At 46.9% G+C, this 27,114-nt stretch overlaps 1 protein-coding gene across 1 annotated transcript in view; it reads left to right on the forward strand.

The window, feature by feature from the left end:
* LOC142896592 (protocadherin-15-like) overlaps positions 1–27,114 on the forward strand; it is a 185,347-nt gene that overhangs the window by 29,153 nt on the left and 129,080 nt on the right. The window contains exon 3 of the mRNA XM_076038354.1: positions 22,695–22,816. Within this exon, the coding sequence (XP_075894469.1) occupies positions 22,723–22,816 (94 nt within the window). The 5' untranslated portion in view covers positions 22,695–22,722. The remainder of the gene's footprint in view (positions 1–22,694; positions 22,817–27,114) is intronic.

The following is a 27,114-nucleotide window of genomic DNA, read 5'->3' on the forward strand; positions in this document are numbered from 1 at the left end:
TCTCAATATCACACAAGCTGTCAGTGCCGAGCCTAGAATGTCCCTTGACACTTATTCGGCTTGAACTCCCTGCGGCATTTCCATTTGCACAGAGCCAATTTCAATTTTTATTGCTGCTCGGTGGGAGCTGGGGCCCCGCCCGCAGTCAGAGCGAGCCAAAGTGGGAGACACGGAAACAAATGTGTGTGTGTGTGTGTGTGTGTGTGTGTGTGTGTGTGTGTGTGTGTGTGTGTGTGTGTGTGTGTGTGTGTGTGTGTGTGTGTGTGTGTGCGTGCTCGCATGCGTGTGTGTTTGTGTGTATGTTTGTTGTTTTCACTCAAGCATGCAGGCTACCTGAACTCACCTTTTTTCGCAGTCATGGTTTTCGATCCATCAAATGTACCAAATGTACCATTGTTCTTTTAGGACAGTTTGTCCAAAGCAATTTTATTTATTTATTTATTTTTGAGTCCTCGTTTAAATCATCCGATTGCATATTAATATGTCTGAACAAATGCATAATTAATGTTGACAAAGGCTTATGGCAGAACGATCACCGATGGGAGTGTGGGTTGTTTCAGAGCGGGCGGCCGCTCTTTCAGCACCAAGGACAGCGCAGAGTAGTTTCTCTTTTTTATTGTGTGTGTGTGCGTGCGTGTGCGCGTGTAGTGCACTCCGCTCTGCTGCTGCCCACACTGGTAGTAGGGGGACGAAACGGCGGCCAGCTAATGAAGCACAAAGACAAACATGGCACTCAAGTGAGCGGGGATATTTAATTTGGACACGAAAACGTCGGCTTTGGTGCCTCGTCGCGCTCGGGCTGGGCTCAGGCGGAGGGCAGGGTAGTGCGTTTAGAGCTCGACACGCGTGGCCACATCTGTTTTCAGGAGGACAAGACTACATGAATGCTTTAGAGTGAGACAGTCGTGTTTCATGTCTCAAAGGTGCAAAGAGGTTCAACGCAGAACAGGAAAGGTGTGGGGGGTGGGGGGGTTTAGGTTTTGGCAGCTACCCCCCTCTGTCATGTGACTAGCATCAGTCACAATTTCACCAATCCAGGGTGTCATGAAAGTGAAAGGCTAACACTCTTTTTTTTTTTTTTTTTTTTTTTTTTTAGGCTGCTTGAAAGGTCTATTTGTCTTTCTTTGCATATATTTTTGCACACACACGCTGTGTATGCAGGCTCTGTCCCCAGGGAATTGGCTGAAGGGATCTTGAAGGCAGAGAGAGTTTAAACATGCAGCCCATTTGCTCAGTTGCTCACTTTGTCCCTGGTGATAAACCTGGTGTTTTCTTTTCTGTTTTTCTCCTGACAAGGTTTCCAGACTCCTCCGTTCAGGTGGCTGTATTTTTTGACAGCGTGCGTATACACTTTTACCTCAACGAAGACAAGTTGCTATGAAAATGACTTCATGTTGTCATGATATCGGCGGCATGTGAGGTATTTGCAGCCACTCGTAGAAAGCAACAGCTGAATAATTCACCGTGCTGATGATTCAGAGTGCTGGTGTCAGAAGTTCACACCATCGGTTGACTGAGTCTTGGAGAGAGAGAGACAGAGAGAGAGACGGAGGGATTGTTTCCTTCACACACTGATGCACACATGGCACTTTTAATCGTCCTAGTTAAATGGAAGATGGAACAGATGTTTGTTTTTTACGCTGAACATTCAGTCGCCTTTGAAATAACAAAGACGATCTCAGTAATAATTCACATCTTGCCAACCTCCAGCGGAGAGCATTTTCGTTATCAGTCCCAAGATCACACTGGATTTTGTAACCGCTCCGCTTTCCTGTTCTCGTGGGGGAAACCAGGGAAACACAGTAGGCACTAGCTGCAGCCCAAAGCCCCAGAAGAAGACAAAGAACGAAAGCAGCAGAGGGCTGCAAAGCTGCTAAAGAGATTAGCAGAGATGCTGCCGTAGCACGAGGCAGTTTAACCAGAAGTAGGTGATCTTATTTGGTTTTTGACATCAAAATTAAAGCAAAGAACAGATCTTAAGGCATTTCTACTCGGACAACGTGTCTCCACTTTACAGCTGACTGGCTTTTTGGGAAGGATTCTAGTTAAATGCTACGACACACTACGGCTAGCCGTGGGGTGGTGAAATGTGCAGCCAGTGTTGTCCCTGATAGGACAGCACTGGCGGGCAGCCGCAGCATGTTGCCACGCACGGGTTTTTTTCTTCCAACTTCTGCCTCCCCCTTTCTAAACACTTTCTACGGGCTCCTCACCAGCTGGATGAGCAGGGAAATCTCATTCTGGGTTCCGCGCTAAGACGAGAATGGAATGAATTCTCAGGAGCTGATTTAAAAGGAAAAAAAAAGAAAAAATGAGTCTCAATGGATTTCACTGTCGACACAATTGGTCTCTTAAGTTTTAAACATGACTCAAGGTGTCAAATGAATACAGGATCGTGGAGCGAAATGATCCCCCCCACTCCACACTCCCCCCGAAGACAACTTGCCTGTTCAGTGACTGAACTACTAAGTGAACACAAATAAGTCGTGTTCACCCCTCGCAAAAAGGTCCCGGGGCTTCCCTGCTTGTAAAAACGAAAAAAAAAAAAAAAAAGTTGTAGTTTTTATGTCAGTTTGAGTTATCCTCGGAAGACTACGAGGCTCCTGTTATGAAAGTCGTTCCGCATAATTAGTTCTCTTTCTTTGGGGTAAAAGATGCAGCAAATTAAACTTGCACCAGACCCAAGCCGTAAAATAAACCTGGAGTTTCACCGATTTCACAGACTCTCACTTACAAGCTTCAGCACGTTATTGCAGGGTGATGTGCAAACACGCTGCAGATATTGCACTGCCATTAATCATACAATGGTGAAGAGTGACGGGGTTGTTAAATTCATTTTTAAAGGGATTCCTGCAGTTGCTGCTGTTTTCTGGCTTAACATACCTGTTTTCACGAAATAGCCGACAAACAAGCGTGTGCCTGCATTCGCACACAACAACTAATAAATAAAACAAGCTTGAACAAGGCTGGAAAAAACACGATAAGTGATACTCTGAAGAGAATCCATCACAGGGTCAGTGAGTTGAGTGATTTTTCTTTCTTTCTTTTTTTTGGCCAAGAGCTGCACTTCCCTCATTATCTCTGTTCCACTGATTGTCTCAACTTCTGCCTGATAATTCAGCCTGCTGCCGGTGTTTGTGCTGCAACATGGCAGAGATGAGAGGGCGATTTAGCACAGTGGATGTTTCTGGTTGTAATAGAGCGTCTGCTAGAAGCATGTCCTCACTCAGAAGGGAAAAAAAAGCTATATAAAGTCAAGCTGCTGACGACTTAATGCGGATTCATGCTGAGCCAGGTCCTGTTCGCACCACGTGGAGGATTAATCACTAAATATTGTTTTTTTCCTGCAGCAATCGGATAATTTTAAATATAAAAATAAATAATGTGTTGCGAGACTACAAATAAACTCCCCGCTCAACCAGTACCGGGCGTTTGTACGTAAAAAAAAAACAGGGCTCAGTATCATGTTGTAACGTGAAACTATCAGGTTATTTCATGATAATTTTCACGTTATAACGTGATAATTATCACGGAAAATGTGAAACTATCATGTTTATACGTGATAATTTTCGCATTATAACGTGAAACTTTCCCAAAATAACGTGAAACTTTCCCAAAATAACGTGAAAATGATCATAAAATAACGTGATAGTTTCACGTTATTTCATGATAATCATCACTTAAAAACGTGATAGTTTCACGTTACAACGTGATACTGAGCTCTGTTTTTCTTTTTTTTCCCTAGGGTGGCATCAATGCGCTTCCGTACGATTGACATGTTTCGACTAGACGACTGGCGACGCCACGTTTTCAGCCACTGTTGTCACTCCTCTTTTTTGTTGCTGACTGACAGGTTTAACATGCCGTTATCTTCCTAATAAGCATCTTTGATGCATCCTCTTGTTAAATTAAAATCAACAGGCAACAGAACGCTGGGGCTCTGTGAGTTTGTCTGAAGGGCACTCAGTGCAGAACACAAACGCGCTGTGTGTGTAATGTGATAAGTGTACGGTCCTGAATTTTAAATGAATCCAAACCCCCTTTTCGCACCCGCAGTTGATCGAGGGAAAAAAAAAGCCTAAACACATCACATGCTTGCTTTTGATTTGAGAAATGAAGCAACTCTCAACTCCAAGCTGTGAAACCTCATTAGTATTCAGAGCACAGCTCTGGGATACGCAGCCTTTAGATAACCTTTATTCTATGAGCCTTCTTAATCACAGTTATCCATCATAGTTAATTTTATAAATGTGGGTCATTTTACTTTTTTGTTATTTTTTTTTTGGAGCCCTTGCTCTTTGACGATGCTGATGTCTCTGGATTTTCTGCTGATCCTTCACTCCAACACTTTCGCGTTGACATTTCGGCCACTTGTTCTGGATTCTCAGTGGATTTTGGGCAATGTGGTCAAAGTGCCCACAAATTTCATTCTCTCGATAAAATATTTGTTTTCACACATTCTAGCAAATGTTCTGTGGACTGTATGAAAGAAGTCTATATAACTTGAACAACATGACATGGCCTCATTAAAGACCCATTTGGGAAGGTGATAAATACGAATTTAAAGGTCCAATGTGTAATATTTGGTTTGATTTTACATTTTTTATATTGGTAAAAGCTTAATATACTGCCCATAAATACATTAATATAAGTGTATACTCACAGTTCCATAAATGTAACTTGTTTTTCCTACACTTATAACGGTTCTCATATAAATATAAGAATATGCATAGATAAAGGGTCTACTACCATCTTGCACCACCATATTGTTAAGGAAGCCTGATGTGGACAATGTGGCCTGCCTGACAACGCATTTTGTAATTAGGATCACTGCCCGCATCTTCAAAGTCATGACAAAGAAGAAGGTGGACGAGGTATCCAAGTAGTTCACTAGCAAGCTCAGGAGGGGGATTGAGAGTGAAAGATGCTGCAATTCAAAATGCAATTACTTGATATTGCTGTTTCTTCTTCACAAACTCCAAATATTAGACACTTTAAGCTTGATTGTTTTTATAAGTTTTATCAATCACCGTTGAAAAAAAAAAATAGCATTCTATCTTCCATCACATTTTTGTACCTCTACAGCGTGGTAAATTGCTGTACCTTTAGTTAATTCAGGCCTCGTCTGTCACGTCATAGCTAGACTGGATTGACGGGGGCCTTTCTGCAGTATTGGTCCTACTGAAGGAAAGAAAAGACCGCAGAGTGCTACACAGTGACAGGTGAATCATCGCTAAAAGCCTCCGGTGTTGATATTTCTCCGCTCCGCTCCAGTTGCCGCAGACGGACTCGGCAGATGGATTTAACTGGGAAATAATTGACAACTGACCCTCGGTCGGAAACTCCAGGTCCGTCTGGCGCGACATAGTGAAACGGCTGTTTATAAACGGTGTAATAACCTATGGATTAGTTTAACCTTGAGCGGGATTAGGACGGGCTGATAGGCTCAGTGTCAGAGGTGAAACAATCTAGAATAAAAGAGGGGCGATGGTGACTGAAAAATGGAGACGATCCAATCTTCACATGTGGGAAATGCCAGTGACGATACAGGAGATGGTAAACTAAAGCACCAGCAGTTCAAGTCCCATGTGGTCAACAGTGAGCTGATGGCGTGAGCAGCAGTTTAAATCCACAGCACTGTAAATTATTCAGAGGCTGGTTTCTACACGCAGCTGTGAATGCTTCATATGGCCCCGCATGAAAACATGCCATTGATTTCATATTAGATGGTCTTCCTTGAGGTAAACTATACGAGTTGGCTCTTCCAAAAGCAGCAAACCGTCTCTTGAACGATGAAGCTGCTGGGGGGGAATACGGCACACAAGACAAAAGCCGAAGGATCCGTGCGCTACCAACACGGCTGCTGCATCCTAAAAAGTCTTTATCGCCAGGGACAAAGTGAGCAATTCCTCTTGTTGAATTATCATTTTCCTGGGCTGGGTGTTTAAACTGTTGCTGCATTCAAGCTCCCTTCAGACCATCCCCTGGGACGTTAGCCCTTTTCTTCCTAAAGGCCCCTGCCCCCAAACTGGTGAAATTGTGACTTGTCATGTGAGTCTGGACACATGACAGGATTACCCAAAAAATGCAGACAGGAGGGGAGTGTTAGAAGCCCCACCCCCTTTTTCTCTCTGCATAATGACTCTGCATCTCTAAGAAATGAAAAACGGCTACTAAGGTTTAAGGCGGAACAGCCACACACAAAGGTCCAACTTGGTTTCAAACCCAGAACTTTCTTCCTGTGCGGCTTCTTGCTGCACCACTGCAATAAAGGTTATTGACTCTGTTCTATGTTCTTGTCACTGACGTTTTACTGGGTTTCTTTTTTTTTGGAAGTGCCCTGGATTGTGTGTCTCCCACTTTATCGTCGGCCACTTCTTTTCGTGTCCCCAGGGATTTATGCTTGAGTTGCGGTGGCGTCAAGCACATCTAACAGGGAGAAAGTAGAGGGGAGTGGGTGGGAGAGAGGGAGGGACGTGGGGGAGGGAGGGAGGTGGGGGGCGGCCGAGCACCAGCCGGGCTCACCTTTACTGACCGCTGTAATCAGATTACCTGCTTCACACGTCACGCCCACGGAGGCAGAGGCACAGAGCCGACCGGCCAACGCCGCTGCTGCTCCTCCGTGCACTCTGCTCGGCTCCGTCCGCCGGCCCGCTGCGAGGCCCCTGTCGCGCCGCACTGAGGGCGTCGCGAGCGCCCGATGTTGCCGCGTGAGAACCCCCGACGCCGTTCGCCGCTTCTTCACGGTCCAGCGGAGGTTTTGTGAAGGCCCAGCATGGTGAGCCGCCCACTCTCGTTCCCCGACTCTTGCAGTCTTGCAGGGTTGTGTTTGTGTTTAAGGGCTCTTTTGTTGGCTCGTTTTCTGCGCGCATCCTCGGTCGCTCCCCGTCGTGCGTGATTTGTCTTTCGGGGGTTCATCTAGGTGGTCCCCAAACTTCATTATGGTGTTGTTGTGCGGCGCCAATGTTTCCTCCCCGATCATGTGGCTTCCCCGCCGTGAAACGGGGTAATCCGTCGGCCACTCGCCTCCTCTCTGCCCTGATCTGTGCCGCTAATCTCCTGAGGGCCAAGTTTTCAAACAGAGCAGCGCCAGCGTCCACTTTGGATTAGCTGGGGTGGGTGGAGGGGCGTAGAGGAGGGGCGGGTTGGACCGGGGGGGGTGTTGATATCCTATTAGAAGCCTGTGCTGCGACTGCAAGTGCAAGGTCTGACGCGGTGTGCCGAGGTTGCCGCGGCAATTTTGCCTTTTTCCCGTCGATAGGTCAATGATTTAAATGGCACTAATGAGCCTTTTAGCGGCGGAAACCTGGAAACCTTGGCGTGCTGTTCCAGCCTCCGCGATTTCTTCTTGGTTCAGGCTCAGGTCGGGCCTTGTGCACAGCAGTTAGGGCGTTAGAACCCCCCACCCCGGTGCGATGAGGGCAGCACAGGACCTCATTCAGTCACTGCAGCCCGTCAGACCCATTGTAGAGCTTGAGTAGGGTGTCATAATGGTGATTTAATGCTTTCTAGGTTTTAGATACAGTTGTAATAATAAAAGGATGTGGCTTGCAGGAACAATAAAAGGACTTTTATAAGCGCGAGTTCTCGGAGGCCACGAGTGAGCTCGCGCAGAGCTGGAAATTCAAGATCAGTCGAGAAGAAAAGTCTATGAACTAAATGGAAAAAGATATATGAACGATCAAACTTAGGGTTATACAGTTAGACAGTCAGAATATAAATAGACTTTGTGAACAGCAACAGGTGTCCGGTGTGTATTTTTTATTGTTTTTTTTTTTTAACAGAACAACATCCCACTAAAAGGGTTCAGTGAATCCAGGATGACTGCCAGTTTAGCTTATTTTATGGTATTTAAAACAATGAACAAATGTATTCTTGTTGTGTCTTGTGTCTTATGCTGTGCTATCCTATCCTATCCCAACCTTATCCCATCCAGTGTTATCCTACACCCTCCTATCCGATCACACTGGATGACATCATATCGCATCCTGGCTCCTTCCTATCCGATGTTATCCTTTCCAATCTCATTGTATTCTATCCTAACCCAAACTACATCGTATCGTCCCATTCCATCCTATCCGGAAATATCCTGCCAGTCTTTTGTATTGCAGCCCATTCTATCATATTGTTTTTGTTTGCAGTCACCTATCCTCACTCTGCAACATGGTCCAACCTCCCCATCTCACTCCTCTCCCCCTTCATTTTCATCCTCTGCTGCTGGATGAAATTGTACACCGCGCCGTGTTACCTTCTGGATAAACATGCATATCCTGTTGTCTGGCCCCTTCAACTTTAATCGTTAAAGCCTCACAGCCAGGCACTTGAAATATCCATTATGTGTGGGATTTTTTTTTTTTTTTTTTTTTTACATGCTCTTGTATAATGGGGAAAAAAACAAACAAAACGTTCTAAAACAAGTACATGGTACGTGGTGTATGATGGACAGGCATTTAAGACGAGGTGCTTTAGATGCCTCGTAGGCGACTTAATTAACAAGAGGCGTTGTGCTGATGGCGCGTAATTAGGCATCTGCCCCTGTCTGCATGTTAGGCAATCTACTTCAATTGGCCTATGCGCCATATGTTCACTTTGTGTGTGTGTGTGTGTGTGTGTGTGTGTGTGTGTGTGTGTGTGTGTGTGTGTGTGTGTGTGTGTGTGTGTGTGTGTGTGTGTGTGTGTGTGCGTGTGTTTGGTCGTACAAACCATTGTTTTGTTTTTTATGCCTTCATGCCTTCACATGTAGGATGCACTGGATGAAAAATCCCACAGTATGCACAGTACGTGTCGTTATTGAAGGTGGAAATGACTGGAAACCTTTGTACCTCACCAAAGAAACTTTGATGTGGGAGATGAAAAAAGCGAACTGGCGAAACAGTCGACGTCCTCAAACTGCAGAGGGCGTAATGAAGAAGAAGAAATTCGATTCTGCGAATGTACAACATCAAGGTAGACACAGTCACCTATAAATTAACATTTGTGACTGATTTTTACTGTGTTGCTATACTCGCTGCGAATAGCCTGCCTCTCTGACCCCATTACACGGATTTATGCTACACGAAGACTGTATAGAGACATGTATGCGCCGTCCAAAACATCTGTCAGCTTTGTGGGCGGGTGGAGGGTGGGTGTTTAAGAAGAAAAAAAAAAAGGGGAGCTGGTTTATAGCTGTCGCATTAAGACCCTGTTACTTCTCTGTAGCCTCTCCTGGAGCAGTGCACTTAATGGCCATTAGAGGATCTACATAATGAGGTGCTTCGCTACGTCAGCTTTGGCGGTTGTCGCTTGATTGATATTAAGCCTTTTACCTTTGAGTTGAACTTCAGGATGGCGCAAAAAAGCATAGAGCATTTTTATTGTGGCAAGGAGGACACAGCGCTGTCTTTAAGTTTTAATAGGTGGGCGAGCGAAGATGTTCTGAAACACTCCAGCAGCCGAGGAGAACCGGAGGGGATAAATTAGTCCGATGGTGAATTATTCTTGGAAATAAAAGAGTGTCTTGTTCACGCGCGTGCAAAAAAAAAAAAAGGACGGGCAAGGAAGCCCCCGAGGGCGGGGCTCGTACAGGTGGAAATGCAAAGTCAAGCTAATCGTTCCAGTGGGCGGGCATCCTTTGCCAGCGCTAGCAGGTCTCCCAGATGGTGGCGGAGGAGGAGGAAAGGAAGGAGGAAGTTCTTTTTTTGCAACTCCACCTCAGCGGGGGGGAGGGGACACTCAGCTTTCCAGGCTCGCACAGCTGGAGGCGCGCAGCCTCAGAGAAAAGCCAGAAAATACCCCCAAAGACTCGTGTGCCGCGAAAACAGGCAATTGGCAAGCGGCACGTAGCGTTGCGCCTTTGATGCATCGGCTTCTCGCACGCACTGGAAGGCACGCTGGTATTGCTCAGAGAAAGACGGCCGTGCGTAACTCGGCGGCGCTTTGACGGCTGAAGGATACAAGTGTGGGATTGGAGGGGAAAAGTGCTCCAGTTTTTTGGGCTTTGCCATTGTGTTAGAACATCAAACATCCCAGCGTCGTTGCGGTGGATATGCCGGCAATAGTTCTGCGGGGGTCTTTAGTTAAACTCCAATTAGCTGTGTGTGGGTTTTTTTTTTTTTTTCCTGGCGAAACTGCTCCATTAACATATTTAAACTTTTCCCGCTAATGTGATATTTGCACATTCAGCTAAGTGTGGGCGATGGAGGCGCCGCGTGGCACCGAAGTGGCTTATAAGTTTAGTGCGAGGCGGGCAAAATAATTAACTGCAAGAGGCTACAAGGCTGTTTGAAACGAAAGGGGCTGCGTTGGTTTGGCAACCGGCACGTTAAAGGTGCGTAGGAGACACCGGCAAAGCCCGGCGAAGCGAAACGTTTTGTGTCGAAGTTGTAGAGCTGCAGGTTTGTGTTGCCGTTCCGCAGAACGCAATATTGCAAATAAACACCAGATCACTGTTGTCATCCAGTCTGCGGTCACAGTTTACAATTATTTTTTTTTATGATTACCGGTGTGGAAAGTATGAGTTGGTGTCTGGGAATACATGATGAGTCTCACTCAGCACTTTTTTTTATTTTTTTTATTTTTTTGAAGCTCACAACTTTCAAAGTGATGGAGCGGGGCGATGAAAAGCGGGATTCCATCAAGGTGCACTGGCGGTACCGCCTAATCATAACTTACTTATCATTCAGCAGATAGCACTTTATTCATATGCACAATGGAACCTGGAGGTAGCCATTTCACTATGACTTGATAAAGGGGCTTGTGGGTAGTGATGCCTGAAATGATTCGGGCCTGAGCGAGAGACAGAGAGGGCGGGAGAAAAAAGGAAATATGAGCAATTGTGAAACGTCCCCTCCTCCCCGACTCCCAACCCAATCCTCCCGGTGTTTCAATTTCCGCGCGATGCGATGCTCTCGCTCTCTCTCTCTCTCTCTCTCTCTCTCTCTCTCTCTCGGAGCATGCGCTGCGATTTAACACCTTCCCCCGGCCCTGTTTTCACGCAGGGGAAGGGCGGCGGCTGCACCGCCGGAACACTATTATCGGATCAGCAGCTCGGTGTCAGATATGAGAGGAAGTAAACTCTATTTCACCCCCCCCACACCCCCCCCCCCCTCGGTCCCCCACCTGTAGTAGAATGAAATGTGCGAACGGGAGCCATTACTGTAGCAGGTCAGTGCAACAGGCTGCAGACACGAGCCGCAAGACTGACAGACGATCTAATCTCAGCACGAGCCCTTTAGTTTGAGCAGCGGCCCTCCTGCTTTTCCTTTTCTTTTTTTTTCCTTTTTTTTGTTATACAACTCATACATTTCTCAAGGGCTCCTTCAGTCTCCCTGCTTCTCATTCTTAAAGGGACAGTTCGCTCCACAACAAATTCTGCCATCCGATGTTTCGCCAGCGGGTGTGTTCGTCTCAAAAAAACTGAAATAGTTTGTGGAACGTGTCACTCAAATTGCTTCCAGGGTGCAAGTAAATTGTTTGTCTTTTTGTGACGGTGGTGTTGAATTCTTGAGTCGTCGTCCGCGGCGACACTGAGAGAGAAGCAAAAGAGGAGCAAAACCATCTGATTTGCGTTTCGCTCCCTCCCATTTTTAGCCGACGCAATACATACCCGGATTTGAAATGAGGGCGTTTTGTATTATTTATCACTTTATTGTGACTCGACTGAAGCTGGTGGAGTTCCAGTTGTGTGTCTGTCTGGCTTTTTTTTTTTTTTTTTTTTACGTCTGAGCTCCCCGCTGCGTGATTTCCCTCGTATTGCTGAAAACCACTGAACTCTCCTGTGGTTTCATGTGAGGAGCTGAAAGTTCCACTCGTTTTTTTATTCCGGGTCTTAAGCAGTGACGGTTGTCGAAATTTAAAAACAAAGGCAGAGGTTACGAAACGCACCATGACTTGTTCAGACGCCGGAGCTCCACTCTGATGTTGACACCGAGATTATCAACGAGCTTCTGATCTGAGCCAAGGTGAAACGTTTTTAAGGTTGAAGCACCTTAAAAAGGCAACTTTCAAAGACCCGTCGCCAGGATTTTCTCTCTCACGGCTCACGGCAGTTATAGTTTGTAACACACAACGGGCCTGCTGGCCAAATCTTAGCCTCACCTGGACTTTGTTTTAAAATACTTGGCCGAGCCCAGTCCAACCAGTGAAGCGCTGCTGGATACCTTCGGGCCTTCTAGTTCCCACCAAACTTTAGCCTTGACGCGTCAACTTCAAAAGAACTCCCAAAACTTTCTGTCCTTCCCAATTCTAGAATTGGAGGGGGGAGAAAAAAAAGCCAAACTGCTGCAGTGGAGACCCTGCCAGCTGGGCCGTCTGCACTCCTTCACTTCACTTCACTTCACTTCATCGCACTCGGCCGTCTGAACTCTCCGTCTGAACTCTCCGTCAGTACGTCTTTCAGAACATGCGAGCGAGTCCGAGACCCCCCCGCCCCCCAGGCCGCTCTCTTTCGTCCTTCCTTGGAAACTCTGCGACTGAAGCGCCCTTGCGACACGCATTCACCTCTGAATGTTGCTCTCAGGGCTGTTTTTAGCCCGTAAATGGGCCAATTTTGATACAAATGATTCCCTTTCTGCCGCTTTATGCCAGCCATTACAGAAGCCTTGGAAGCGGGCAGGATAAGTCATAGAGGCGAGTGTTGGAGCGCCGGCTGACAATTCGCTGCGAGGAGGCTTTTAAAATGGAAATGCTCGCTGTGCATTGGTGAGTGTTCCTGTCCTTCTGTGCTCCTCCGACAGAGTGACCAATTATTTAGGAATAATTGTATGACCTCATTTCTGTTGGCCTTGCAGAGGTGAGTGGATGCGCAGCAATAGCATCCGGTGTTTCCGCTTTCTCCACGAGGACGTTGGCCACCTCGTGCTCCGGTTCACCGCTCTCGCGCCGGCGTGTTCCAGGCGTGCGTACAAAGTCGCGCGGGGCAGCGTTTGCCTCTTCCTCCACGTTGCCTCGTCGCCCATTGTTGCGCCTGTGGGCGAGTGCCAGCCTTGTCCTCAAAATTCTGATGAAAAAAAAAAACCCCACAAAAACAATGTTCCCGGAGCGCTGGAGTGTGTTATTTCCTTGGACGTGGGACAGCCTCCGGCCGCCAATCACCGCCGCCACCGCCGCTGGCTGCGTCTCTTGCTCATTCCGAATGTGCTGATAAATATTTATTTCCATAGTTGCGTAGCTGCTGTGCATAGGAAAAAAAAACAAACAAACAGTGTTTGGAACATCGCCTTAATAGTGACGATAGCCAGCGTTCAAAGGGCCGTTGAACAATAGGAGAAACATCCTGGGATAATCCCACACGCACCAGGCTGGCAGGGAGCTCCACCCAGACCTGCCTGGCTATGGGAGTTACTCACAATGAACTATAGAGGGGATCTGAATTCCTTCTGGCGTCTCTGGATTATTAACCGCACAAATGGCCTCATGCATCATTATTCTTAACATTCCTTTTTTTGGATTTCGCTCGTCTGCGGCGAGCTCGCTCAATTATGCGCCGGGGCCTCGGAAGACAAAACTCGACGACGGCGCCGCAGCCTCGAGCCTGCGATTAGCGGCGGGGCTAAAAGTTGCTCGTCGATGCGAGAGATTTAGCAAGAGAAACCCCACCCCTCCAACCCCCCCACCACCCCAGAAAAAAAAAAAAAACAACCAAAAAACAACTCTCACTAAAACCTTCTTTTGTCTGCCGGCAGCTCGTGTCGGCTTTAAGACCACGCGGCTAAGTGGTTGCCATTGTGCCGAGTCGCACGCCTTGTGACACGGATAGGGGAATTGTGGATGCTAAGCAGACAGCTCAGAGTGGTCATGGAAGCCACATGGACTGAGCTCAGCAAGGATGTAGAGATTTAGAGGCCGGTCATGAGATGACTAAGGCGCGGGGATTAGAACCCCCGAGATCTGCGGCTGGCGCGCTCTGAATTATAGAAAATGAGAGGTTTAGCAGGGCCACCAGGCTGTGTTGACATTAAGAGACAGCTGAATGCTTATCGACTTTACGACTCTGCCTGCGTGGCTACTTTTTTATTTTTTTTTTACCGCCTAATAAAACCAGTGAAAACAAATAAATCCAAGACATAAAGATAACCCATTTATTGTCTGCAATTTTAAATCGGTGTTTGAGAACGTGTTCTTTCCAGAGAGCAAAATGTAAGCCAGTCAGTCCTCAGACTTCAAAAGCACTTTTTTCACTTTTTTCTATCCATATTATCCTGACTTCCTTCTTGTGCCGCTGCCTTTTTTTTGTCCTGCAGCTGTCACGTTCTCCAGACGCCAGATAACACAGCGGTATAAAAGCCAACAGGCGATTAATTCCTATCATGTTTCTGGGCTTTTTTCTTCCCTTTTATGTCTAATTGCTTGTATCACAACACGCAATAACGCGGAGACTGTTGCCCGTCTACCGATTGTGGTTTTAATTCCACCCTTAAGATGTTGCTTCAAGTCGATATAACAAAGTAATGAAGACTCAACTGCGCATTTTTCATGCCTCCTGCTCCTGCTGGCAGCCTTGGAAGAAAGAATTATATGCTGAGCTTTTATACGCCGTCTTTCTGTTTGTGCCTGCTCTTTGTTCAAACGCAGTGTCTGAGGAAGACCTCAAAGAAAATCAATTTAATTTGCCGGCAACTTGGCCGGAGGGGTGGAAAGCGTTCAAATTTATTAGCGCCAAAGTCGACGTAAACTCATGAGTGCTCTCTCTTTATTCCTGTAGGCAACGGCTTTTCTTATATTTAAGGCAGAGGGTTAACTTTATATTCAGAGTGTGAGGCCAGACTAACGGCGACCCGTGTATCGAACATAATTGCATTGAGGTTCGGCCAACTCGGGAGATGCTCTTCATGCGTTTGCTCCCATCAGTCGTGCTCCAGATTCAAATGGCATATGTGTAGCCATTACTTTAGCTTTCATAAAATGTCAAGGTAAATGCACAACTTACTTTTGGAACATTGTTTAAGCGTATGGAAAAAGTAAAAATGTTCATTAAAAATTTCATCAAGTACTTTGGTTGCAATAAACTAGGCTACATAGAGCATAGTGACATCACAAGGTGGCACTAAATGGCAGAATAGTGATTCATCAGGAGAAGACCTTCTTTTTAAAGAGATACTAATAAATCAGGGCAGTTCTGTAGCATGGCCCTAAAATGAGACGGTTTTTATTTCTCATTGATTCTAAATTCAAATTACGTCAACACATTTGCACCCTTTTTGTGTGTGTGTGTGTGTGTGTGTGTGTGTGTGTGTGTGTGTGTGTGTGTGTGTGTGTGTGTGTGTGTGTGTGTGTGTGTGTGTGTGAGTTGCCCCAAATACGAGGGGCTGCCGCTCACCAGAGATCTCGGATGCCTTCGTCTGAATCTCCTCCTTCCACCCTCGCCACTCAGCCTTTCACCGAGGATCAAGAGAGAATAATTACAGTAGCTTCCACGAGGCCTCAGCTCGCTGCTCCAAACAGGTTGAGAATCAAGATAAATCCGCTGTTTAATCTCGAAACGTTAAAAGGGGTAAATTAGCCGCGGAAGGGAAAAATAAAAAAATAAAAAAAACTGCGCTCCGTGCTTCCTGTTAATACAAGGGGATTATTTTCTCTGAACATCATGTCAGGAGGGAGTAAGTAAAATATGTTAATTTTTTCCACACTGTTTTTGGAGTTTTTTTTTTTTTTTGCAGTATAAGCGCTGACTTCAACCATGCAACCTTACGTGCTTTCATGGCTTTGCCGACTGCACTGACCAAATGGTCAAAATATGATAAGTGAATTGTTTTTCAGGTCAGAACTTATATAAATGGCATTGCCTTTTTTCCGTTTTTCTGCATTTCTCAGCATCGCATCCACGCTGATGATGCACGTGCAAAGTGCTTTTGAACATACGTGCCCGCCGTCCAGCAGCATTCACCCCGAGGCCTTGTTCCCTCTTTCCATCCCAACAAGTGTGCTTTTGTCAAGGAGACCACGTTGCATAAATGGGTTCACCGGGTTCCCACAGAACCGTCTGTGGTCCACCATCGTGTTCACCAGAGCACTCGAGGCCATTAAATCCTTTATTCGCTGCTCGTAGCATTTTCAAAACTACATTGTGGTGTTTATACACACCCCCCTCACACACACACACACACACACACACACACACACACACACACACACCACAAGGGTCAGTTTGCTCTGACTAACATCCCAACTTTGATGTTTGGAATCAGCCGCGCTCAGCACCTGGAGGCTTCCCCTAAAGGGAGGATAACAAAACATAAGTGAGGAGATGGAATGAATACAACTTACATTATTGCAAGTGTGTGTCTGTGTGCCCGTCTGTGTTTGTCTGTCAAGTGCACGTCGAGATCACTGACTGCTCCTCCCGCCTGTGTGTGTGTGTGTGTGTGTGTGGGTGTGTGTGTGTGTGTGTGTGTGTGTGTGTGTGTGTGTGAGTGTGTGTGTGTGTGTGTGTGTGTGCACGATGAGCAGTCAGTAGTCAGGAACTGCTCCGACACGTCTACAGGCGAGAAGCACCAGCAGCAATTCGTGATTTAATACAAACGAGGCAATCGCGTCGATTATAACCAACTTAACCACTTTACGCAGCGCACCGCCAGGCCCCTGATGTTGCGAGCGCCATTTAACTGTGTTTCTTCAAGGAAGTAATTAATTTGCAGGGGTGAAAAGGCGTCTTGAAGCAGCGCTGCAGCTCTTTTTTTTTGGATCTGGTTAAGACGACAGTGGTGGGGTTGTGTTGGGATACAGCGAGGGCGAAAACAGGCTCTCAGCGACACAAATATATGCCGTTTTTATATTTATACACATCTTTTTTTGCTTCAGGGCCTTTTTTTCCCATTTTGTTCTGCGGTAATTGAAAATCAAAGCGAGCCGACCACAGCGCACGTTTTAAGCCAATTTAACACAACTTGTAAAACAGAAACATAATGAGGTGTGATTCGGACGGCGATCCCGCGGGGAAAAAAATAAAATGCAATTGATTGAAGCAGGACTTGTGTTTGGCCAGTGGACTTGTGCTCTTCATTCCAGGAAGTGATGCTGGAAATTGGCTGTTAAATATCATGGGGGATCAAAGCGTGGAACAAAATGGGGGGGGGGATAAAGATTAGCGATAATTGCTGTTGTGTTTCATCTTTGACGCAAAGAGCACATGGAAAAGACTTGAAATGAGTCTCTCACTCCAAATTAAGTGACACTGGCGGCAGGCTTTGGCAACTAAAGACCTAAAGTTTCACTCTTCCCCAGTTCAAACGTTTGAACCTTCTGATAATGTTGATAGTGTTTCCCTATGAGCCAATTAGTTTGGCTGAACGGTATTTAAAAGCCTGTTTACTTTTTCCCCCCTCGAGTTACTCAGTTATATTAGCCCGGCGACAGTAAAGATAGTGACTGATCGAGCTGCACCATTGATTAGCTAATCAACCAGCCAATCACCTCACCTCTGCTCTAAAGTAGTCACTCAAGCTCTCCTCGTGTGGTTCCTGCATGCAACAAAAAAAAAGTGTCTCAGTTCCAATGTGAGGCCGTTTAAGCTCATAACTTCAGAGCGTTGGTGGCGCCCCGTCACTGAGCTCACACTTCACCACGTGCCTCCTCTCACAGACGGCCCTCCTGTGTTTGAGCAAACTTAGTTGTGGGAACAGGGGGGGGGGACAAAAAATCAGACGGCTGCTTTTGCTGCTTTTTTTTGCTCATTTATAAAATGGGCTGCCAATGACAAAGACAACGAAGCAGGTGGTTGGAGAGAAAAAAAAGAAGGGATGGGTATCCAGTGAGGCTGGAAGTGGAGGCATGCATATCTGTGTTGGAGGAGAAATGATCATGTGGTGCACAATTTAAAAAAAAAAAAAGGAGTGGAAGTGAAAACGCCACATGGGCGACGTTGGTCTGTGCTAGTGTTGCCAACTTTCATTCAGAAAAATAAAGGAGGCCTCCCACAGTGCTCTGGGCCAAGACCATCACAGGCCAGTGGCTTGCCAGTAGTGGTAAATCATAACTTGAAATAGGGTTCGAAAAAAAGTGTATGGTTCACATAGTTTGAACTGCTTTGTTCCCAATAGACATTAGAAATAAGCTGGATGTTTCAATTGGATTGAAATCTTTTAATTGAACATGTTTTCACACAACAATCAATCAAGTGCAGGATGGATGGCGTTTACAAAGGAATTAAATAAATAAAGCTGAAAAGATCAAGCGTTCCTGATTCATAGCCTACTCTACGCAAGCTAGGCAGCCAGCCTGTATTTTTAGGGGCGGTTGGCAACTTTGGTCTGTGGGGGAAACTCTCCGGCTACCTGTCGCTAACGCTAACGGCTACGGCAAAACATGAGGCCCGTCAAATCCGCCCCATGTGTCGCCGATTAAACAGCCATTCAGCAATCACTTAATGAATGACCGTGCTATTTATAAACTGGGTGTAGGTGAGCCGTGTAGATTAAGTGGGAATGAATGAGATAAGGGCTTTAGCAGCAGCTGTCCCATCTGTTATTGACGGGCTGTCGCTCCTTGTTAGCCACCCGTTAGCCGAGGCTAATCGCTCCTCCCGTTCCCGACTTTCACCGCCTTTTCCTCCCTTTCTTGAAACGTCACTGACCGGGCGGGGACATTCCTGACCGCAGGTCGTGTGGCTTTGCAGGATCTTGTGTTACACACCTGCCGCAGCTGGTGTTGCGTTACCTTGTTCTCGCGTTCTCAAGCTGTCGTGCGTGTCGGCTCAGGTGACGGCAGGGAGTCAAACAACATATGCCTGAGTTCGCCGGGTCATCTTTACTACTGAGTGATGTAATGGGTGACTTACTACCTCAAACACAAACTTAACACAAATGCTCAACGGGCACAATTTCTTTTCCATTGTTTTTATTTTTTTTATTTATTTTTACAAGCTGTTTATTTCTGTCTGCTTATTTGTCAGCTGGAACCTGATCAAATCTTTGTTTAGTCTTCTTTTTTTTGAATTTTTATGAATCACTTTTGCCTTAACCGCAGCCGTATACGATAAAAAGCGTGTTTTACAAGAAAAAACAGAAGGATAATCTCCCTTTCAACAATTCTGGGAACGTATTTTTTTTGTCTGCCAGCTCAGTCAGCCGAAGAGGCGACAATCTGAAATATGTTGTCTGTCTTTATTTCTTTGATTTTTTTTTTCTTCGTTTTTTGTTTTTTGTTTGGACTTGAGCCACACTACCAGTAAATGTATTATTGGATACTGGCTGACGTTAGCCACTGGGGGATTGCCAGCAGTTCTGACAAGCGTGGTGACGAGACGGAGAATCTGTCTTCTCAAGCTGACATTAATCCTACATGTGCCATGTTAGCAGCACCATGCTGCAGTCAGCAGGAGCTCTTGGGAGAGGGGGGGGATGGGGGGGACCATCATGCAGAAGCACAGCAGGGAAGCAAGGTACACATTCACAAAGTACAATGAGGGGTTTAGTTACCAGTTTATGTGATCAATCAAATTGTAAAATGTGCAACAGGTCGTACAGCTAAGACTTCTTTTTTTTTTCCAAAAGGAAAAATTCACATCCAATCAACAAAGTACTGGAATTTGCCCCAGAAGTCATTTTTTTGCCACTGTTTGATTTATGATGTCTTGCCTTTTGCTAATTTTTATCACAGCAAACGTGAGACAGACTCTTGGATTAGTTGGGGATAAAAAGATAAAATGGAAAAATTTACAAAGTCCAAAAAAAAAACAACCAAAAAAACCTGCTATCAGCATGACAGAACAGTTGGGTTTGATTTGGCTTTTCCACTTCTGCTCCATCTCATTTGTGCCTCCCTCTCCCTTGTTGGCAAGCGCCGTCATGTATTTACAGATGCTTTAAACTGAAAGCTGACCGGCTCGATTACCCTCTCCCGTCAGCCGCTGACGGGAAGCGAAATTCACGCCCACGCTTGACTGCAGGGAAAACGGCAGAACAGCTGTCGCAGCTTCACTCCCGGGCTGCCCCGCCAGGTCCGCAGTGTCAGCCGTTGACGCGGCGCTACTGTACATATACTGCAGTTTCGCATAATAACGAAGACAAAAACAAAAAAAGAGAAAACACAGTGTTTGTTAGTGCAGCGGTACTTCACAGCTCCAAGGAGTTCGAAGGAAGCTGCCCATCACGTTGAAGATGAACATTTCCAACCCTCTCAGTTAACATGGCAAATCACTGCCAAACTGTGTGCAAAAAGCGACGACCCACGGTGACTTGTGCAGAGAGGAATCGTGTACTTTACTGTTAATTATAAGATAAGATGAGAGAGCCATCGTTTCCCACGACTGGAAAAATGTGCAACAACAACAAATTATCTTGTGGATCATGGAAAACGACTTGGAAAGATAATGAGATGGAAACAGCCTGGCTGATATGAGGTTATGCGTATGGCGCACACCCTCGCACATACACACACGGTTCAACAGGTCCTGACCTCAGGCTCTGTCTTGAAACTGAGAAGACCAAACTAACACATTTTCACGATTATAGATGCTGCTTCTAATTGTTCTATGAAAGGAAAAGACCAACTAAGACTGTTGAAACAGTGCTTGCGTTTTTTTTTTTTTTTTTCCGTGCCATCATCCCTTGACGTGAACCAAAGGCCTTGGTTTTTCCTAAAGCGGCTGGAAATCTGGTAGCACCGCGGCTGGATTCTGTTCGATTTTAACGTCGCCTCCAAAAGAAAAACCCAGATGTGGAGGAACGCAGGTTTAAACGGCGGACGGGGCAAAACGGAAAGCCTGGATTTCTCTTAGCAAGGCATCACCGGCGGGGTGCCAACAGCGAGACGCGCGAGCCGGAAGAAGGCGGAGAAATAAATCGATGGCGGATGAGAGGAGATCGAAGGAACACGGACGGGCGAAGACGGGGGCGGGGGGGAGGAGAGGAGAGGCGCTTCACTTTCACTTTCTTCCTCTTCCGATCGGATGCAGCAAAAAAAAAAAAATAAAAACTCCCTCCCTCGCTCTGTAATCCATACATGCGATTGCGCCGTTCACCTCCGCCCACCCCCGTCTTCAGAACCGTCTGCTCTTCTCTGACCCCACTGCTCCCGCCCCGGCACATCAAAGAGATATTAACGCCGGGGCTGAGGCTGCATAAACGCGGCGTGAAAAGACGACGGGGGTCTAACTGGCCGAACTGCTCGGATGTCGCGGCGGGGATTATCTACGGCGGGGCGGAGCTGAGCCGCTGCCCTCGCCGTGTCATCACCAGCGCCGCTTCAAAAATACCGATATCAGCTGAGCTCATGTTGTGCCTGGTGGCCCAGACGGCTGCTGCTGCTGCTGCTGCTGCTGTATTCCGTGTCAGCGCCGATCGTCCCTCCTGGTCAGCAACCAGGCACGGCCGTCGCCGCCACCCCGGTTTTGCCCAAATGAGATGCGGCGTTACCATGTCAACCTCGGGGGAGGAGATCTGGAAGAAGCCGTGGAGAGAAATAAGTTTCCTCTTCAGGGTTTTGCCGGGTTTGCGCACGTCCGGGCTTTTCTCGTGGCGCGAGAGGAGGATCAAAGCAATCTTGCTCGGGCCCTCTCAGGAAAGATAGGCGACGTGCAGGTGGTGTTGGTGATGGTGGTGGGGGGTGGGTGGGGATCGAATCTCCTGGAGAAAGGAGCACCGCTGGGAGCCGGAGAGGTGTGAAGGAGGCGGGGAGGAGGATGGGGGGGAAAGCGCTGTGAAATCTCTCCTCTTGTTGCGCTGTAATGATATGAAACAGGAAAGAGGGAAGGAGGAGGGGGAGGAGGGGGGGGGGGGGGGGCGCCGGCGTGCTCATGCGAGACGTCGTCTTGTTTTCCCTCACGGGGTCAGCGTCGAAAAATTGTCTTCGCGAGGAAGGAGTCCCGTGTGATGTTTTGAGTCGGGGGAGTGAAACTCGAGCGGCGGCAACGAGAGAAAAGGCGGCGGAGTCGGAAGCTGACGGACGTGATGTGAGACGACAGTCGGGGTTTTTTCCTGCGAGTCTTCCTCCGTCCCCTCAGCGTATGCAATGAAAGCTGATTTCACGGCTTATTGGCTGCTCCGAGAATAAGCCTTGTGAAGAAGGTGCGACATCAAATAGCTCAGAAGGAATTTGAAAAGAAAACCCCTCTCTATTCCTCACGCTGACACCCTTCTTTCTCCCTGCGCACACAGGCGGCTGCTTGCGTGCATTTTTTTTTTTCTCTTACTCCCCCTGTAGCATGTTTTTAGGTTTGTTGTGTGTCAGTTTGGCCCAGGAATTAGCTCGGTGTTCTTATTTTCAGGCTTGCGGCGGTTGGTTCTCGTAATGGGAAACGCAGTGGTTTTCACTGACGCAACTTTGTGAGAAAAGGTAAAGCGGCTTTACCCTCGGAACGCAGGGTTGGACAGAGAAATCGCATATATCGTAATCAGACGGTCCGTCCTCAGCCACCGAATGAATGTGGAGTCTTCTTGATTGACTGTTGACATGAGGTTTGTCTCAATGGCAATAAAAACATGTGAAAAACTGTCACCTGTCCAGGTTTTATCCAGTGTTACACTACTGACCCAGGAATGTTAGCAGGTAATTCTCACTGAATCCCAACAACCCGGTCAGTGGAATGTGGAACGGCCCCATTTCCCGCCGATCTAGATACTCCGTTGGATTAATTTGCTGAAAACGAGGTTGCTGTGTTTCGCTTTGGTTTTTTTTTTTCTTTTCAATGACCCGACCACACAGCGCCGCAGCATCTATCTCTGTGTACGCACATGTAAGATTCTTTTTTTTTTTTCTGTCTCCCTCCCCCTCAATTCCAGGTGGGCAGGCAATAAGGCTTGACAAAAGATGCGGCGGCGGGGGCGGCGGCTGATCAGATGGCTGCTGAGCGGAATGGCGATCGTCTCTCTGATGACCCACAGCTGGGGCCAGGACACAGAAGGTAAGAGGAAGCCTCGGGCCTCCCCCTCCGGTTCAGTCAGCCTGCCTGCCTGCCAGCAGGAGGGTTGGAACGCCGGGGAGGCGATGTCTCACTGTCAGCGGATCAGCTTCACAGAGGAGCGAAACCCCCCCCCCCCAAAAAAAAAAAGAAACAAAAAAAAAAACAACAAACACTGCAGAACATCATATTATTCTCGCAAAGAATCATAAATTAGCCGCCGAACAAAGGCCATTGTAAATCGCTGCAGTGGTTTTTAGAAAAAAAGCTCTTTGTTCGCACACTTGACACCCTGCTCTTGTTTTTTTTCTTTGTGGTCCAAACACCTTGCAGACTATCAGTCTGTTGTGGCCGCCGAAGCAATTTGACGTTAGAAAGGAGCCGCAGCTGCAGTCCTCCGTGGTAGCGGCCGCCAGCGTCGACGCTCAACTCCCTCCAAGTTTCCCGACGTTTCAAGGCAAAGTTTAATTTCTCATTATCGCGGAGAGAAAGAAAAGACGCAGGCGGCAGAGCTGTTCCAACAAGCCTGGCCGCCGTATGTTCGCTTTCAAACTTAATTTTTTTATTTTATTATTATTGCGTCGAAGAGGGTATTTGAAAGGAGGTGGTGAATTCAGCTACCCCCCCCCCTCGCTCGGGTTCCTCGGATCTCGCCGAGAGGATTGTCCTTGTAGTTTCACGTTAAACTTCTTATGTCACAAAAGGGAAACATCTCGTCTGCAGTGTCATCTCGCCGGCTTTAAAAAAAAGGGGCTGCTGGCTACAAGTTAGGATTTTGGTCTCTTCCAGGAAAAAGCAGGCCATTCTAACTGACTCCGCTCAGCAGAGCGCTGCTGGGTATAATTTAGGTCATTTGCAAGATCCAGACTCTATTTCCCTCATTTTTTTTTCTATTAGTCCTCATCCCAATCCCCCCCCCCCCCCGTGACTATTTTAAAATACGATCGTCATTATTGAGTTGTGATGTTGGATAATGGTCAGAAAACACCATGGTGTCACTTTCATCGTTGGTGAGAGTGATTTTTCATCACGTTTGCGTCTTATTCTGCCTTTCTAACAAGACCTTGCAAGTCATAAATAAGAAGCTGTTTAATGCGAGTAAAGGCGGCAGTGACCCTGGCCTTTGACACTTAATTCCGCTTTCCTTTGCTGAACTTTGAACCACATTTCAATACACAGTATTATGTGCAGCAATTTACAGGTGGGGATTGACATTAAATGACTTCAGGATTTTCAAATTAATATGTCATGGCATATATGTCGGCAGCATAATGTGTGGATTCATTCATGAATGTGTTAACCTGACAAGCCAAATGAGATGTTTCACGTATCCACTGGGGAAATTTCACACGTACCGCTCGTAAGCATGTTTCTGAACATTCCAGGACCTGCAGATGTGTGCGCACACGCTGTATCTAGTAGCACCTAATGGGCAGAAATATTATTTTCAAATAATCTATTTATGTAATCATTAATACTTATGAGCAATGAAATGAAATTGGTTCTTAGCTTGAATATACGTGCCCATATCCTCATCGTTTGAAATTATGAATAAGTCCCCACACGAGGCGCTCTGCTCCGCCTATATATCATCTCACTGTGCCATGTAATCTGCACACTTGCAGAGATTTTAGATTTGTGATCGCTGCCGTGTTTGCAAGTGAGCGAGTGCTCATGCAAATAAGCGGCGCGGTCAGAGATGTAATAAAAAGGCGGGGAGGGGTTGAGTTGAAAATGCTGCCGTGTCTCACACTGATGACAAGGCTGAGTTTGGTCCGGAGAGGTGTATTTGTATTTTTTTCACTTTTTTTTTTTTTTTATCTGAGCTCCACATCCTTCATCCTCTTGCTTATAAATCTCCTTGTGCTGTCTGCCTCAAGGCGCTCTTGGCTCCTGGCTCTGTCAACCTGTTTGTTGTCCATCTATTGAATGGGAGAGAGAGAAAAAAAAAAAAAAGGAACCAGAAATGTCGGGCTGGCATTGAGCTGTAGGGAGGATGGTTCTGCTGAATTCCGGTGAGGTTCTGGGTGAGGTTTGTAATTATTTGGCTGGAAAACACAGTGGTGCTGCGGCTTCAGGCCATTTTCAAAAGACAATTTGAAAAAAAAAAAAAAAAAAAAAAATCTAATCTATGAGCGCTGTTGTGTGGAGATATGTTTCTCTAAGCTAAACAATGTAATTATACATATAATATATAAATACTTTCTGTCAGCTCCAATTGAGCAGAGAAAGTTTGAATTGTCTCCTTTTTGGAGTCTTTCTTCTGCAACATTTGCCAGTTTTATGTGTTTATTTGTTTGTCTGCTTTCATCACTGTGTCTCCCTGCTGTGGGCTTGTTGCCTGATCCTGCCTTTACCTCATAAGACCGCGCCGGACGGTCCGATAGTTCCGCCTGGATGGATCAAATTCCTTTTTGATGTGCATTTAAACCCCTTTCCTCCCCCCCCCCCCCCCCCCCCCCCACCCCTTTTGGGTTTATCCTCGCGTGTCGTGCACGTTGGACACACCTCACCCTTTCACAAAGCGTACGCAAGGATGCTCTCTCCGATCCAAAGCCGAGTGCACAGATGCACACCGTCCACGCCGCCCTCCCCCACCCACTCGCCCACCCCCACCTCTTAATCCCTCTGTGGCTAAACCCAGATGTCAGACAAATGCACGTTACAAACACACACACACACTTGCCTATGCGCGGCCGTTGTGCGCACGTGCGACCGAGAGGTGGGGGATTAAAAACGAGGCGCTTCCGACATGTGACTCGGGCCGCACCTTGCCGCCGCGCCCCCACTCTTCCTCCCTCCTGCATTTCCCCCGCTGACCCACAATTGTTTTTTCTATTTCTAGCGGATCCCGTCTGATTAGGGGCCAGATGTGCCGACTGTGTCTGGCTGCAGCAGGGAGCGATGGGGAGGGATGGAGGGAGAGGTTTAATCTGGCCGCCCGCGGGTCGTAATCAGACAGCAGGACGGTGAATGGAAGGGAGGACCGTTTCGTCCGAGGTCGGACCCCATGCCGCCCCCTCCGAGGCCGCCCAGCAGGTGGCGACGTGGAGGCTTCGCAGCGGGGCGCGATCGCGACCTTCGCTCTGCTCGTTGTTGAGAGGCATGGAGGTGGCGGGGTTTGGGGGTGGGGAGGGAATTAATCCACACAGCGGAGGGAACCCTCGTCTCCTCCATCATCGGCCACTTCCGCCGCGGTGCTGCGAGAGTTCCTCGTCACGACTGTTTTCGTCCCGCCGTCACGGCCGCCTCCCACCCAAAACATCTTTTCTTTTCACCCCCTCACTCTCTCTCACTCTCCCTCTCTCTCTCTCTTCCTCTCTCCTGTTCCTTTTCCATTTCACACCGACAAGCCAGAGCCCACTTGTGACCTTTAAAAATAGCACACGGGAGCACAATTACAGGCAGCAGCTGCCGAGAAGAAACCCTCGCCGCTAATGATGAGGGTTCCGGAGACGGGAGGAAGGAGAAAGAAGTCGCGTTGCTTGTGGCAAATAGGCGAAGGGCGAGGAAGAGTAGAAGAGAATTTTGAATTAAATGTTTTTTTTCAAGTTAACGGAGTGGCGAGCATCTGAAGGTTGTATTTCTTCCACGTTTCAACTTCCTGGGGTTGCTCGCGGCTGCGGTGCAATTGGGTCGTAATTGTTTTAGAATGAGTCGACTTGCGAGGAAGGGAGCAGCAGCGCGAGATCTGCGTCCTTTCAGCTTGGTTGGTACATAAATAAATAATTGGAATGCTTTATGTTGAAAGTTTTTGACAAATAAAAACAAAGTTATACATCAAATGGAATAAACTCACTTTTATTTTGTCTGCAAGACAGAGACCAGTTGTTTTTTTTTTTTTAACTCATCAGATATTTGTCAGTCTCAAAATACAAATAACAGCCAGCAAGTCTGTTTTCCACACAATGGGATTACAATGACATCACTTTAAAAAGTCAGTATTTGTTTACTGGTGAGGAAAAACAAACCTCCAAAAAAGGGAGTAAAATAATCTGAAAGTTTGAAGCCCGTGAATTTAATCGGTATTATTTCTGCAAGCGGCTCAACACTTGATGGCAAACTGCAACTGAAGCATGAGGCAGTTATTGAGTAATGCCGTCTGCTGAAATTACTTTGTGTGACTTAATCCATTGTGTCGGCTGAGATGACGGGACATTTGCGCAAAGAGACGGATGAAGTGGAAGGGGCCATCATTAGTCGTTGACTCTGTAGTCCAAAAAAATTAAAACATTAAAAAAAAAAAAGGATTTCCTCCCAGAAAATTGAGGCCGGCGATGTTAAAATAGTAGCAGAGCCGC

This window comes from Nelusetta ayraudi, unplaced genomic scaffold (genome assembly GCF_046127955.1).
Source record: "Nelusetta ayraudi isolate G7.1 ecotype Tasmania unplaced genomic scaffold, CSIRO-AGI_Nayr_v1 ptg000056l, whole genome shotgun sequence".
Lineage (NCBI taxonomy): Eukaryota > Metazoa > Chordata > Actinopteri > Tetraodontiformes > Monacanthidae > Nelusetta > Nelusetta ayraudi.